General features: G+C 36.4%; 1 protein-coding gene across 12 annotated transcripts in view; it reads left to right on the plus strand.

The window, feature by feature from the left end:
• The window catches only part of DMD (dystrophin), a 2,135,104-nt gene that overhangs the window by 1,418,373 nt on the left and 699,195 nt on the right, over positions 1 to 17,536 (plus strand). For all 12 annotated transcript variants that reach the window (XM_075916549.2, XM_089775838.1, XM_075916586.2 and 9 more), the window contains one exon: positions 8,641 to 8,805. In XM_075916549.2, coding sequence (XP_075772664.2) covers positions 8,641 to 8,805 — 165 coding nt within the window. The remainder of the gene's footprint in view (positions 1 to 8,640; positions 8,806 to 17,536) is intronic.

Consider the following 17,536-nt stretch of genomic DNA (forward strand, 5'->3'; position numbering starts at 1 on the left):
TTCACATGCAGTAAATGTGATAGGCAGGGGAAAGAAAAATGGTATTGCCTGGGGTATTTATCCCTCCTTTGTCTCCCTCCTGGAAAACATTTCTTGCTGAGATTCAGGAGACAGAGAAAAATATTCCCTGTTGGGTTTTTTCACCTCTTTGAACTTCCTTTGTCTCCCCTTCCTGTAGGATGATTCTGTTTACTGCTTACATGCAAATTAGAGTATACATTTATTTGTTTAGAAAAGATCTGTTTGCCAACTTCTGCTTAGGTGAAGCTGTGGTTTGTAACATATACTAACAGCATCATATAGAAAAATTATACAACTTCACATACAGTTTTTCCACACATATGTTATCAGGACACTATTGACCAGCAAATGTTTTCAAATGATACCTCACAAAGTATAGTTTGTACAACAATTATTACAGTAATGTGCTGTGTCTGTCACAAGGAGAGCTCGTGCCTAGAGATATTCGATTTGAGCCCCCTTGTCTCAAAGAAGACATCAGAATGTTCCTAGAGTTGTGGGAGAAATTTCTCTGTCTCCCATTGACCAGCCAGGTGGGAGGAAAAGGAATTGAGAATTCAGTTTGCTCTCATGCCCCAAGTCAGAGTAAAATACTCCTGGTCATCTGGGTGACATCTCATCATGACTGCTGCCTGGCCCTCTTCCTCCTTATAGCTCAGGATTGTTTTTTCATTGAGCCAAATTGGTAGAGGTCTAGAGGATTTTTCAGCTTCCTCGCAGCATTGAAATGCTTAGGTGAAATGGATGCAGGAATTTCAATCTTAGGAAGTAAAAATACAGGACAGTTCATCTGCCACAAGTTTTGGCCAGAGTTTACTGCAGATAAAATGTAAAGGACCAGCTCCCAGTGGTAAAAGAGACCCCCATGTCATTAATAGGATATCCATAAGGAAAAAAAGAGACCTTAAAACTTTCACATTGAGGTCCATCCACCTTGCTGCTCCCCTTGTGGAAGGTGGAGAGAATGAATGAACTCAGGACTCAGCTGAATCCTGGAGATTAGACAAACAAGGATATGTCACAACTTATTGAACATATGTCTCTGGTCTACACTAGGACTTCATTCTGAAATAATGCCACCAAATTTGAGTTTATAAGTGGCGCGTCCACACTATTAAGCCCGTTATTTTGAAATAACAGGCCACAGAAATTCTAACTGAATTCCTGCTATTCATGAGGAGTAATGCTAATTCCAAAATATTTATTTCCAAATTATGTTGGTGTGGATGCTCTGGTGCCGTTAATTCAAAATTATTGGCCTCCAGGAGGCCTCCTCCAGTTCCCCAGAGTGCTTCCTGAAGCTCTAAGTCTGAGGTAGAGCATCCACATTAACAGAGCCTACCTTGGACTAATTTTGATGCTTTCCCATAGTGAGGACATGCTAGTTTGAATTTTTTAAATTGGGAGTTCCTGTGTCAAATTTAGTAATTTCAAAATAGTTTCCTATTGTAGACATGGCCGTGGTATGCTTTCTGTAACTTCCAACCTAACCTATTTAAATACCTGCAATGTGAGAGGGAATGGGCAGATAATGCCCCACCCCATTGCATTAAATTAGTATTTTGTTGCAAGATGCAACTACTGTGTTTTAAGTAATCCAAAAATTTTAAAAAATAATTCTTTTATTTTTTAATTAAATCAGCACCTGCCATGGCCAAACCTCTCTGTGAAAGAGTGGACTTTGCCACTATACTATTATGTCACATGATACCATTTTAGTTAGAACCTCTTTTCTCTCTGTTCAAAACTAAGATAAAAGAATGTGCAGTAAAAACTCACGTCAGTGAATCCACATTTAATTGGAACTGTTTTGTCCCCTTTTGTTTATATTTGTAAATAACTTTTGACAACTTTGTACAGTAATATTACTAACATAATCATATTTGTAGTAAGACATGCTGTGGCTACTAATAAATTATCTTTGAAAATAAAGGAAAAAATATGAACTGATGGGGAGGGTTTTTGAGAGCCAGGTGAATCATTCCAAAACTAACTTCTTATTACCAAAATTTGAAGTGCACTAAAAGCTCAATAAGTATAAATGAGTACTTTAAGAGTAAAATGATCATTAGGCATTACAAACCCAGGAAATTCTGAATTAAGGCCATACCTAAAAGAAAGCCAAATATGTTGATATGGAAATGCATAATTAATGTACATAACTATACCCTGTGCTTTAATAATTCCATGAAATAACCATACAATTAGAAAGAGTATTAGTAATCTTAGGTTAAACTGTTTTCTTGTAGACCTGCTACACTTTTTCACTTGTTTTTCACTTCCAATATTACTCCGGCCTAACTACCTACACTGCAACTTCAGTGATATCTGCTCTACTTTGTAACTACCTTGTCTGCCTTTGACTATGGCACTGATTTTGCATTCCACATTGCTTTCATCTCAGTATGAAGTGTACAGACCAGTGTCATTGAGCTGAACAATCAGCAAAAAAAGAAAAAAAATCATTGCTAAAAGTTTCAGTGCACAATAGTGTGAGTAGTTATACATAAAAGAAAAAGGAAGGAGAGGGACCTGATGTAGGGACAGTTAAGCTCCTCATAAGGGAAAAAAGATCATCTAAGACTTGCAGTTGGAAACAGGCTTTGGAATTACTTATGGTTTTATAAGGAGGGAATACATGAAAATATATGTATAAAGATTCCAACTTTGAGCTGTTGTTATTTTATTCAAACTTTTCAGACAATTTTAATATACCCAAGTTGTTAATTACTTCTTTGCTGCTTTTTAAATTGTTAATGAAGCTACTAAAAATGTGACTATTTAGTGATGTAAAATTAAATAACTGAAAAATTGTATGTATTTTAAGACTACAACAGTAATGAACATCTTGTGAAAACCTGGATCAGTGTATATAAAATTAGCATCCTATACTGTTTGCCAATTTAGAGCTTAAATCTTTTCAATTATTTCATTACTTAAGGTTCCAATGAGTCTAACTTAATTCTTCAATTAAAATAACAGATTTCAGAAGTATGCAGTGTTTTACAATTAATATTTTGACACACACAGCCAAAACTTCAAAGATTCTTTGATATTAAAATCAGAGTCTTTCTTTAATCCATCTTTCTGTCAGGTCCACTTTTCTTTGGAGTCAGACAAAGGTGTACCTTTCTGTGTTCTACTGAGTTGCTGCCAGCCAAGCCAGAGTTTCAGGATATTAATACATATTCACAGGGAGTAATACGGTTGGATTTTAGCAGCCTACTAATATTGGACATAGGATTAGAAGACACCTCCTAGTCATTGAATCAAGTCCCCTGCTATCTCAGAAAACCTCATCACATAACACCCTTAATAAATTTATCAAACTCTATCTCAAAACTAGTTAGCTTGTTTGCCTCCATTACTCAATCAGCTGGCAGAAGTACTTTTAATTTCATCCAGCTGATCAGACTTATTCTTGTTGGTGTCAGCTTGCTGTGGGAAAAAATATATTGAATGGGTTCCAAACCTTTTCTATTGCTTTCACTTTGTAATAGTCTAGCCTAAGTCTCCTCTCAGCAGTGAGAAAACACCTTTCTTGCATCTTACAGGGGTTTCATCAAAATTTGCTACTCAGGTACTTTTAAGATTACTGTTACTGGAGTCCTTATCTTTGTTTCTTTATGTTGAATAATAAATCACATGCCCTAGGTTTAGGAATTGATAGAATAATCTTGGGTGTTTTTTAAGATGTCATCCAAGAAGTTAACTTATCTTTTCAGAATTACTTTTTTGTTTCTTTGCATGGTAAATTACTGTAGTTGACATGAAATTGTATGTCTGTAGAAGACTCCTTAAAATATTTCATGATTACATATACACCTTTTCATTTTTTTCAAAATACATCATTTTACAACTTTTTTCTACTTAAAAAGATAATCCCATTCCTATGCTACAGTATTTAGCTCAGGATTCAACTTTGTGATGAACAGAGTTCAATCCCAGGGCTTCTTGATATCAGCGGGAAGAGGTCATGGCAGTATATAGGAGTTACAAGAATCCCCTGGGTCTAGTAACTACATACTGATCCATCAAGAAATGTTATCTTTTAATCCATCTTAATGTTAGTGTCAGTTTGCTGTGGCAAAAATAATGCATTGAATAAGTTCCAAACCTCTTCTAAAAAAGCAAAGCTTTTGATATGGTCTCCCACAGTTGTCTTTCCAGCAGGTTAAGGAAGTATGGATTGAATAAATGGACTGTAAGGTAGATAAAAAGCTGACTAGATTGTCAGGCTCAACGGGTAGTGATCAACTGCGTGATGTCCAGCAGATCTAGAGATGTGATTATTCCCCTTTATTTGGCACTGGTGAGGCCACCTCTGGTGTCCAATTCTTCCCTCCCCCCATTACAGAAAGGATGTGGACACATTGGAGCAAGTCCAGAGGAGAGCAACCAAAATGATTAGGGGTCTGGAGCACATGACCTATGAAGAGAGACTGAGAGATTCAGACTTGTTTAGTCTACAGAAGACAAGAGAGAGAGGAAAGTTGATAGCAGCCTTTACCTACCTGAAGGAGGGTTCAGAAAATAATAGGGAAAGGCTGTTCTCAGTAGTGACAGATGGCAGAACAAGGCGCAACGGTCTCAAAATGCCCGAGGGGGTGGTCTAGATTGAATATTAGGAAAAACTATTTTACTAGGAGGGTGGTGAAGTACTGAATTGGGTTACCAAGGGAGGTGATGGCATCTCCATTCCTAGAGGTTTTTAAGTCCCAGCTTGATAAAACCTTGGCTGGGTTGATTTAGTTGGGGTTGGTCCTGCTTTGGGCCGGAGGTGTACTTGATGATCTCCTGAGGTCTCTTCCAGCCCTATGATTCTAGTATTCTAGGATTCTTTAAAGAAAATCTGAGTCATGCGCGTTATCATAATCATTTTGAGATGTGTTTATATAGAAAATATGTAAAGGAATTACATATTAAAGTGCTAAAACTATGTTCACTAGGTCAGTAGGTCACCAAAATTTTATCCATTTATTCCTGTCACATGCAGGAAGGGAAGAAGGGGACAGAGATGTGGTCTCTCTGGCTATATGTAAATTGAGTATTGCATGGCTCATAGTAGATACCCATTTTGAACAAAATGCTGAACAAAATGCAAATAAATTATTTGAGAGGCTGCAAGAAAATACAAAAACATCAAGGAATACAAGAAACATCAAGTGAACTTTTGAAACTATATCTGAGATGTAATTTAGCCACCAGTTAGTTATTCCTTCAGCCTGTGAGAATGAACCACCAACAGCCTGGTTGGGTATGTGGGGAGGAATGATTGGGGGATCTTAATCAACTTGGTTGAAAACAGTAAGAAAAGGACCTGGGGTAAGAAATTTCAAGAAGTTAGGAGAATGCCTTCTGAGTTAAGTTCAGGCTCTAGAGAACATGTAGCCATCCCCTCCCCTCCAATATTCTTGATTTCTATAACTTGAATCTCTGTTCTAGGAGGCTGAGGGGGGTTTACTTATACTGCCTGCAACTGAGATTGTCAGGAACCTAACCTTGGAGTTCCCTGTAAGTTGTGCAGTCACACAGTTGGCTTTTTAGTGCCATGCAGGAGCTCCAGGAACCCATCTAAAGTCCTACCACAGCCTTGGGAGGGCCACCCTATCCAAAGGTCTAATCTAGTCTGGCCTCTTCTCCAACCTGCCATTCCGGGGGAGGGACCACCTGAAGCCATTGATAGCCTGAACCTGCCATGTCTGGGGTTCCTCTCTCCCAGCCCAAATCTAGCTGGGGCAGTCTGACTCCTCCCATGGCTGAGTGGCTCAGCCCCACCCATACAGCTACCAGGGCAGCTTAGACCTAGACCTGCTGCATGAGGATCAGCTGGCCATGGCTCCAGATCTGCCAGGGTATTGGAGGAATGCCTATCATGCTTCCTCAGCCCTGAAGCCCATCACCACCACTCAGCCCAGGTGCTTCTGTGAGGACATAGTCCTCTCTCCTTGTGGTAGTCCTGGAGCCCCCTCCTCCACTGCAAACCGCTCATCTCTGGCTCACCCCAGAGCCCACACCGCCAGCTAGAGTCCTTACTCTCTCACACTGCAACCCCTTGCCCCAGCCCGAGGGAGGGAGGGTGGGGGAAAACAAGTATGCAAGAGTGGAGGACAGCATGGGACAGAGGGAAGGGGAATGGAGTGAATGGGGTGGGACATTGGAGAAGGGGTGATTCAGGGCAAAGGGTGCCTGGTTTTCTGCAACTAGAAAGTTGGCAGCCCTATACACAGATGTTTTCCAAACCATCAAACCATCTAGACCTAACCATCTAGACTTTTTCCTAATTTTACAACAGGCTACATGAAAAGCACTAGTGAAATCAGTATAAACTAACATTTTACGCAACTTGTTCATGCTGCTCTGTCAACTATACATTGAAATATAAGTACAATAAAGTCGCTCCCCAAGTTGTGAACGGTTGAGTTATGACCATTCGCACTTACGACCAAAGCTCCCATGGAGTAGTTGTAAATGCGGTCCCCAAGCTATGAACGCGACACGCGCTTACGAACAGCGTGGTCACGTGTAACTCAATGGGATCCGAGTTACGAACGGATCGAGTTACAGCAAAGTGTTTGGTCCATAAATCGTTCGTAACTCGGAGAGAGGCTGTATTTATATTCAAATGTATTTATTTTTTATATAAGTATATGGAGAACATGAGAGAGGAAACAATTTTTCATTAATAGTGTGCTGTGACATTTTTGTAATTTTATGTCTGAATCTCTAGGTTTTTAAATGAGGTGAATGTGAGGGGTCAGAAGCTTATATTGGCTAAGAAAATTATACTCTTCTTTTTGAAAATGAAAATTATAAAATAATATCTTCTTTCTCCTTAACACCACTGCTAAATGGTGATTTGAAATTATTGTGTCAAACGTTCAGGAGTAGGCTCTGTTTTACACAGTGGACCTCTGTCTCTCATTACCTGTTTACATTCAAAAATAATATCTTTATTGAACTTGTTTATGTTACTGTTGCTAAACACTGCCAGTTAACATTTCAGATTCAAATGATGTAAGAAAGATGAAGCCAATCTTCTGTGAAATTAGGCCAAGGACTGCATAGATATTGAATTAAAATGCAAGGGAAATTAATGCATATTTAATTGTATTCCTTCACCTCTGGGCATATACTGTATTATGAGTGGAAGTGATTTTATTATGTTTAACCAGTTTAGGAGAAAACAAAAAGGGATTTGACTCAGTGGTCAGTTTTATTAGATATTAGAGCAGTGGTTATCAGTCTATTTACCAATGTGGGCCTTATCTGCAGTTCTCTGTGTGTTATGTGAGCTACTCCCGCAAGAATAGGTATACTAACCGTAATCTACCTGGGATGAAGCTGTGTGCTGATTGTGCTGCAGGTTGTGAACCACTGTGTTAGATTATGAATTAAAAATAGTAATAGTGAAAATTGTTTAACTTATTGGGGTAATAGTATGAATAACAAAAACCTATTGAAATTCTAAAATAAACTATATATAAAAGTGTTATTCCTTTGATTTAGTCCAATTGATATTTTCAAATTGAATATTATTTGGAAAAACAAAGTAAAAGTTCCATGTCATGAGATTCATATTTTCTTACTTTTATCTCAGCTGTGTTTGTCATAGAAACCTTTATTGTATTCTGGCCTCTAATGGAGTTAGATTATTGTGTTCTGTAAATAACAGAGATGAGAGCTTAGTAGGTCATACGCATCAGTAAAACTGTTGTAGTCAGCCAATAGCATAATAGTGCTTCCATTAATATAGTGTTACTAGAATTTACATTTTTATTGTTGTTGTTATCAGATGCTTCCCTCATTTTGCTACTTTTAAAAGAGGAATTCCAATAAAAGCCTGCTCTTAAAAACAATGGCCGCAGGGGAGAATGCTTTTCTTAAACGGCAGAGTAGATGCATTTTTTTTGTCCAAGTTTAATGATTAATCGCCATATTTTAATAGAACTTGAGCACCATACTGGCTTAAAAGTTACCGGAAAGAAGAAAACTTCATGATATTTTTTTATTTTCTTTTTTTATTTCCATCTTACTCTTGTCTACATTTCAAGCACTTCTATGCTGCAGACTAATGCTGTACCATCTAGTGCTCTTACTTTCTGATGCTGCTGAGAATAGGAGAATGGTTGGGAATAAATATGAATCTGCCTGAGGCTTTGCCTAAAAACTGAACAAGTAAAACTCAGGCAGGAGGCACAAGTAATTGTGTGTGTGTGTGTGTGTGTGTGTGTGTGTGTGTGTGTGTGTGTGTGTGTGTTCCCATTATAATATTTCTTTTTATGTGCATCTGTATTCATTATTAAAATGTTATATTGCAAGTAAAACGTTGTATACTATAGCAGTTTTCTCCTCCTGAGAAAAAAGTCTTCCTTTATGTAGCACACAGCAGTAAATGTTCATCTGAATAAGTGAAAACATGAGAAATGTGACATTAGTTGTTTTCAAGGAGGAGTGCTATGGTAAATATATGCTACTGTTTAGTACAGTCTTTCAATATGCACATTTATTTAATGTGTACTTACGATTTATTGTCTCTTAATACTTAAAAAATGTACTATTATGTTGCTACACATAGCTTATTTTTTCTCTCTCAAATCACATTTCTGGTATTTTAAGGTATCCAAAGATCTACCAGAGAAAGAAAAAGAAATTGAGCATCTGCTAAATAATTTCACCCAGTTTGAACAACAGTTAAGTCAGCTGATATTGTGGGTATCTCCTGTTAAAGAACAATTGGAATATTACAACCGAGTGGGCCAACAAGGAACTTTTGATATTAAGGTAATGCTTTCTTTTCTAAATGTCTGTATTTTCTCACTGATACAAAGTCAGCTCTGCAACAAAACATGGACTTTTTGTGCATCCGTCTCTCTTATTCATAATATATATATATATTTCTTGTGATAGTGGTAGTGTAATTTGTGCAGACTGTTTGGTTTGCCATAATTCTCCACTCAGAAAAAATAAAATCATAATAAATACATTCTGTTTAAAAACACAAAGAAAAAATATCTGAATATAATACTGATAATTGTCAGTAAAATTATGTGCACATTAGGGATGCAGTTCCCATTAACAGTAAAGTCCTACACAACAAGTTGAGAAGAATGCCCTAGAACTCTGGTATTCAAACTTTTGGGTATTACGATATTTACATTTATTTACTTATTCTTTTACCACCAGATGCCAGGTTTAGAACAAATCATGGAAAAGGATAAATGTAGAGCTCTGGCAGCTTTATCTTTGAGAATATTTTTACTAATTTTTTCATACCAGAATAAGGACCTTGAACATTAGTACTATTGAAAAAACGAAAGTAGTTATAAAACATCATTTATGTACTAGATCCTGCAAACTATTACTAGAGATGTAATGATTAATATGAGTGCTGTACTAATGTCTTCAGTGGAATACAAGGAGTACTTTAAGTACTGTGGTTAGATATAACTCAGTATTTTGGGGACCATCTTTTGATACCCTTATTTACATTGAAATGTACTTAGCGCTTCAAATAACCTCACATAAATCATCAGGCCTACTTATGGAATAAAGTGCCACTCTGTATGGGTATGTCTACACTACCCCGCTAGTTCGAACTAGCGGGGTAATGTAGGCGTACTGCACTTGCAAATGAAGCCCGGGATTTGAATTTCCCGGGCTTCATTTGCATAAACTGGGTGCCGCCATTTTAAAATCCCTGCTCGTTCGAACCCCGTGCCGCACGGCTACATGCGGCACAAACTAGGTAGTTCGGACTAGGCTTCCTAGTCTGAACTACCGTTACTCCTCATTCCACAAGGATGTTTCACGAACCACGGGGTTCGAACGAGCGGGGATTTAAAAATGGCGGCACCCAGTTTATGCAAATGAAGCCCAGGAAAGTCAAATCCCGGGCTTCATTTGCAAGTGCGGTATGCCTACATTACCCTCCTAGTTCGAACTAGGAGGGTAGTGTAGACATACCCTATGACAATAGTATCGTCATACAGACCCTTGAAGTGTACTTATTTGTAAAACTAAATATCTGTATGTATAGTATGGATATGTCATTATATGTTGTTCAGAGAAATTAGATTTAAAAAATCCATTATGATCATACAGTTTGACAGAGCTTCATCTAAATGGTTTCTACCTGTAGGACATCTGAATGTGTATGCATTAGTGAAATATATTGGCACACATCTCCAGGTAGTGAAAATTGGTTTAATACCATTGGTCAGCAGTTGAAATCAATGGAATTTCATCTGTCCCATTCTTTGTATAATGGTCACATAAAAGATTTAGATATTACTGTGTTTTGTATCAAAACACAATGTTTGATGAAATAACATTTCAAATTTTTTTTTCTAAAAATACAGAGAATTATTTTTTGCCTTGAATGAAGTGAAATAGTATTTATTCCAAATAATTTAGTTGAGTTGAGGTCTTTTATTAATTTGGCTTAATTCTTTTTATTTTGTAGAAGGGATCTAATATCAGAACAATTTGTATCTTTCACAATCACTTTGCATAAAATGGGTGATCTCAAATCCTGTAATGTGTCCAGTTACAATAATAATTTTTACAGTACTGTCTCTTAAATATAAAATAGTTTATTTGAAAATATTTTATAAATGCAGTGAATAAATGAAGTACTCGTGCTTTTGCAAAAAAAAAAAATCTATATATTTCCTGTAATTTTAACAGCTTTTATACCTAATATTTATATTGTGTCCTTTCTGATTTTCTTATCCATGGTCTCCATTAATGACCAGAAGCATCCTACCAGAAATAGGGTAAATTTCTGTGAATTATAATAGAGTATTGCTTTTGTTACTGTTTATGAAAAGTCACATTCTGATTGGCTTGTGATGTCACAATAGTTCTGCATATGAAACTTTTAAACAAAAAAAAATCCTATAATGTTGAATACATTCGATAAAAAATAAATGAAGGGAAAGGAATGAAAAGTGCAAAGACACCTCAGAACCCTTTCTGTGTCTCCATTTTTCTCCCACAGAACAATATGCTTCTTCCCTGGTCTAGTTATTTATACCTAATCTATTTCTGCTTCACACACAGTTCTTCTCTCCATGACAGCTGCCTCTTCCCTTTTGTTGTGTTCACACACACTTCTGTTCCACAAAAGGGGTTTCTTTCAGGTCATAATATTACGTACAATCTAGATTGAGAGCTTTAAATCAGCAACATGTTCTGCTAGGAACAGCCTTGCCACTTATGGCCAGGCTCTAAGGGAAGCAATAATTTTTTTTTTTGAATCCCTTGTTAGAGCATCACCAGAAGAGCATTTCAAAGGGAAACCATTGTTCCTCTGTGCACCGCAAGAATGCATTGCACAAAAATTCCCCCTTATTTGCTACACCCTCATTCATATAATTGCACTGTTATTCCAAGCCACAGATTGTTTTTGTTTGTTCCTTCAAACATGCATGTGAGAATCCTTTCCATTGTTCATCTGAGTAAAGTTACTTGTGTGCATGTGCTGTATTGGGCTTATACATTGTAAGCTCCTTATCAAAGGTGTATATTTTTCTGTCACAATGTAAATGACATAATTATTAGTTGTATTGGATGATTAAAACTTCAGTTTGTGCAGGGGACCTCACAAAACTAGAACATTAACAATATATCTATAGAAGATAAGCTAAGAAATGGTGATGTACTATTTTCCCTACTAAATTCTCTTATATTTCTATTGTGAACCATTCTTGTTCAGAATGGTAGGTTTTAGGGTATCCTCACCAACCTAAAAACAAACTTTATTGTTTGAAGGGATTTTTTTTAAATGTAACATTAAAAACCCATACATGTCCAGCACTAAACCACACCAATGTGGGAATTAGAAGGCAACTGTTGAATGTGTGCCTGAAGCATACACCAGAAGATTATTGCTTCGCTCTCTTTGTTGTGTTTTGTTGCTTTAATTTAAATGTTTTATTAACCAGTTGATTTATGCACTCATTGTCACAAGAGCATGGGGCACGGGTCACTAGCGGGAGGATTCTCTACATCTTGGGGTCTTTGAACCATCGTTTCAAGGACTTCAATATCTGAGATATAGGTGAGAGGATTATTCTAGCAGTGGGTGGGTGAGATTCTGTGGCCTGCATTGTGCAGGGGGTCAGACTAGATGATCAAAATGGTCCCTTCTGACCTTAAAGTCTATGAGTCTATGAGTAAGACCAAATAGCTGTATTTAAATATTTTTTTCCTTCATGCCCGATGAAGTGGCCTTTTAATGTATAATTAAGAATATGTAGGTTAAAGTATAGCAGTTTGCAAAAGGATTGTCATGCCACATCTATACTTTACTGGAGGATTGACGCTCCAGAGGTCAATCTTCTGGCATTTGATTTAGCGAGTTTAGTATAGACCCATAAATTGAATGTTGATAGCCACTCTGGCTGGCATCTGGTACTGCTTCTTTTGGAAGGAGTACGGGAAGCTGATGGGAACCTTTGCTGTGTGGATGGCACAGAAACATGTTTTAAGATAATTAATGTAACTGGAGTTGCATATCTTAATTTGACCACCTGCTGTAGTGTAGACCAGGCCTACAGGTCTATTTGGGTGTGTCTGCATTGCACTCAGATATCGAAATAAGCCATGCACTTTGAGCTATGCATTACATAGTTTATTTCAAGTTGATTTCAAAATAGCTTATTTCGAAATTAGGTGCTGTCTACACAGCACCAAATTTTGAAATAAAGCACTATTCCAAAACATCCCTTATCCCTTTTGCAATGAGGTTTACAGGAATGTTAGAATAGTGAGCACATTATATTTCAATAAAACAGGTTTGCTCAAAAGATGAGGAATAGCTATTTTGGAATAATTCTGGTAGACCAGAATAGCTCCACAGTGTAGAGGTAGCCTTTGTGTGCTAAATAGAGGACCATCTAAAGCAGTATTTACTGTTAAATTTTCATTTCTTTTTATAATTCAGATTCTCTGGCTCATAAGCCATTTGTTTTTTATTAAAATTGAATTGGTTGTGTATAAAACAATTCATCTTATAAGTAATGTTGGCAAACATTTTTTATTACTTTTTATTGTGGATAATATAGGACAGGTCATTGACAAAGATGATCATGGCATATAAAACATAATAGGCTTTTATTTGCATCCTCATCTAAGTCAGTGGATTGTGTTTAAATATTATGAAAGCACACAGATTTATGCTTTGCTTATTTTATCACTTTCTTCAGTGCCCTGAGATAGCCCTTTGTATTCTAGTGGATTGAAAACAACTGTAGCATTTTAGAGATTATAGTATTTGTATATGTAACATGATACAATGAAAGGTTTGGAATTGACTATTTTGTTAAAACATATGGAAAAAATTATGCAAACATAGAAGCGAGTGACTGAAAGAGACCTGAATAAGCTGGTCTAGTACTGAATCCCAGGCAGGACACAGTATTAAATACAGTAAAATGGATCTGTTATTAAACACCACAATTTGATAAATTGTCTTCATGGGGACAAAACTAAAAATAATGGAAGGTAGAAAACATGATAGTGATACATTGTGATTAGGTATATGAAAGATGATCAGAGTAAATAGATTTTGCAACCCACAACTGGCTGGCCACAACCCAAATATAAAGAATATTTTATAGATTCTGTAATGTTGAGCACGATTAAAGTTTTTAAATGGCTATCCCATACAGTAATAGCTTAAGGGCTGCATTAAGTCCTCAGTTCAGCAAAGCACTTAAGCATGTGCTTAACTTTAAACTAGTAGTACTTTTGCCATCTATGGAAAACATATGTTTAGGATTAAACATGTGCTCAAGTGCTGCAATGAATCTGAATCCAAAACAGAGACGTGATGTGCATGTTAAATACCACAATTTTGTTTCTATATACGAGATAACGAGTACAGCAATGTAGTCATGTGCTATCTGACTTTGTAATAGAATCTTTCCCAAACCCTCCTGCAATGCCCGCTTGCACTAGTAATGGTGGTACGTAGAAGACATAATACCTTCTTTGCACTGGGGAAGAGTGATCTATTTTATTCTTCTCATGATAAATCACTCAAATACCAAGTTACTAAGCATGAAGTAAATATTTATATTTAATTTATTCTCTATATGGTCAACATAATATTCATTGCAAATAAAATTATATATAATTAAATATATCTTGGCATAGCCATAATTTCCTGCACACTGAAAATCAGTGTAAGATGCCTAAACCAATCTGAAAAGACTTTACCATCAGTGTTTATGGAATAATGAATATAATCTTTGATAAATCAGTAAAATGAGGCCTTCATTTTTAAGGCTAATATAAGCTGTGTTCAGATTTTTGCTGTTGTATAATGCCTCATGTCTTAGTAACACAATTGACCCTTAGATCATAAGTTAACTACACTGATTTAAACAGAGGTTTCCATATACATATAAAGGACTTAGTTTAAATCATAAACTTATTTCCCATTTAATAAATGAGTAAGGCCTTTACTAAGGATTAAAATCTATCTGTAGTAAGAGGTAAGTTATATTCACTTTAGTAGAGATTTTCCACAAACAGGTGAAGCCAGTATCTCTTAAAATTTTAAAACTTTCTACATCAGTGTGGTGAAAAAGAGCCAATGGAAGTCGCAAGGCTCTATGGCTAGGGAACCTTTAGATAACCAAACCAGAGTGACCTGGCTCACTTTGAGAAATATGGGTTTACATGCATCTGCATTTAAATGTGTATCTGTAGAACCCTGCAAATCCACAGGTATCTGATTTATATCCGCAGGTATCCTCATGTGCGATTTGGATGTGGATATTCAGAACTCATTTTTGAGAGTGCAGATGCGAACATGGATACAAATGTTGTACACGGAACCCTTCAAATTTGTGGATATTAACTTTATATCCATGGGTATCTGCATCAGTGAATGTGGTTGCGGATCACTTTTGCAAATGTGGCTGTGTGGCGGTGCGTTGGGGTTTTCCCAACTCCTGCACCCCCGTAATGGCAGGGAAAGACTCCACCAGTCAGTAGAATAGAGGGAGTTTATTGCTTCTCCAGGATACAGCACAGATGTAATCTGGTTATAGAGCAGACCTAGGATGCCTCAGCCCCCCTTGAGATGGGGGATCCTGGGCCCCCAAATCCCAGCCCGTTGCCTAGGCTGCTTCCTCCATACCAGCCAGAAACCTAACTAACTCACTTTCAGCCCTGCCCCCAGCCAGGGCTCCACTCCCCTTCTTCCCATTGTTCCGCTTCCTGGGAGATAACTGGTCAGACAGGTTCAAAGCCCCTTGCATAATGACTCATCCCCTGCCCTGCTGGGCCATGCTGCAGACAGCAGCCAGTGGAGGTCACTCACAATCCAAGCCTAGCAACCAGCAAGGTACCCACACTATGTCACAGGCTGTCACACAGCCCTCTATCCTATGTATTTGTAAACTATAATTTAAAGCACTAGGAAGCAGATTATAGCTCCGTTATTATTTAAGTGGTCTCCTGCTCTGAATGTGTGTAATGTTAAATCAAATTCTTTTCCCTGTACAAAGATTTCTCTTTGTGTAATCTATAAATAAAAATTGACAGCCTTTACCCTGCAGGTTTTTTCTGAGAAATGGAAAATAGTAATTGTGTATAACTGCAAATGTTCAGTGAAAATCACCCAAATCCCATTTTTGATCTGTTCCTTGCCGTAATAGGTATGATTACAGTCACTAAAAAACATAGTACTTTGATTAATGCAGGCTAAACACTAGTTGCAATAAAGACTAAAATTATGTGAATATACACATTTAGCTGTTCATAGCTTCCTGTGAAATCTTAAAAATTAATTGTATGTATCATAGTTGGGAGAGGAATCCACTTCTCATTTTGGGCAGTAGCAAAATACAGATTACTATCCATAAGTATTTGTCTAGATACATGGAAGAGGAAAGGAATCCTTTAGAATTTCTTAATTTTGCTGCTAAATTAAGGGAACATTGCAAAGATTTTCTGCCAGATTGATAATACTACTACTAATAATAAACAAGTTGAATTTGTTGTAGATTACTAAACAAAGATTAAAAAAAAAAATTCGGCATCCTGTAGAAATAGTATAATATACTCACATAAAGTGACTGTAAAAGATTATGAGAAAATACCTGTTTTAACTAACTCCTTAGTTTTGCATTTGGTTTATGTTATCCTTAAGCTGTTTACTTAATTCTCTATTACTTTATTTGTCAGTGCTATGAAGCATTTTAGGAACACTTCTCCATACATTTGTTGAAGTTCTCATTTTTCCTGAAACTAATGATAATTTTCTCTTTTCAGTGTGTTACTAAATTCTGGTAATCAGCCAAAAAGTATTACTTAGTGATAGCATATTATTATGTATTGTATTTTGTCCTTATTGTTTTACAGGTAATGTGTCGTTATTATTGTAAATCAATGCATGAAAGCTTGTTAGATACATTTTAAAAATCCACCATACAAAATGTGTGTTTTATAGCTCAGAAGTGCATAACTTTAACACCAATGATAGCACATCTAAAACTTCCCAAAGTACTTAAAGCCAGATAGTTTGCCTAAATATTTATTACATAAATCCTCACAACTATAACATTTATACTTGCATTTTTGGTAAAGGAATATAAATTATTGCATGTTCACATTCACAAGGTAAGATTGTAATGCCATAGTTTATCTCTGCACATCATATCTACTTTGAGGTTCCAATTCTGGACATCCCATATAGGTGTTTGACTGATTAGATTGAAGATAAGGTGTCTAAAGGCAAATATAGGCTTTCATTTTAAGTATAACAGAATTCTACTTCAAATTTACAGTTAATTTTACTGTATAAGGTTCCGATTCAGGCCAAAAAGGAAATAGAAAGAACCCAAAATTTACTATTTTTAAAACATGATGTTTTTTGGTCTGATTTTGTAATGCTTGTAATTGGCAGTACTCATTTAAGCATGTTGTTAATTTTAGCACATGATTAGGATGACATTGATGCCAATGGAATTAAAACATGCATAAAATTATGTATCTACTGAAGTGTTTTGCTCAATAAGGGCCTTAAATAGGCAAACAATATGAGTATGTTGAAAGCTCCTATATCATTTCAATTTAGACTTCCCAATAAATCATAATGGATTGCTGCACATCTGTGAGACCTCTAATAACCTTGTACACATAATATATTCCACTCTAAGTCTAGATATATTATTTATTTGATATACTTGGTATTTCACAATAATATACTTTTACAAGCATGCAGTTATATACCCATACACTACTTTGACAGTTGAGCTATTAGTAATTTGCAGAGCTCCAGAAAAATGTCTGAAGCTAATTATTAAAGCAATAGATTTTATGGTCTGTAATACCATCCTGCTGACTCTTCTGAGCTATATGAACTGCACCTGCTGGGAAGAATTATGGTTCCTAAGGCAATTAAATTAAGCAGTGATGTTTAATTACCTCAAAAAAGAATACTTGTTGTGGAACATGAGAACAAAGTTTCAGAAGACTAACCAATGCCAGCTCCACA

This window comes from Pelodiscus sinensis, chromosome 1 (genome assembly GCF_052426305.1).
Source record: "Pelodiscus sinensis isolate ZL-2025 chromosome 1, ASM5242630v1, whole genome shotgun sequence".
NCBI classification, from domain to species: domain Eukaryota; kingdom Metazoa; phylum Chordata; order Testudines; family Trionychidae; genus Pelodiscus; species Pelodiscus sinensis.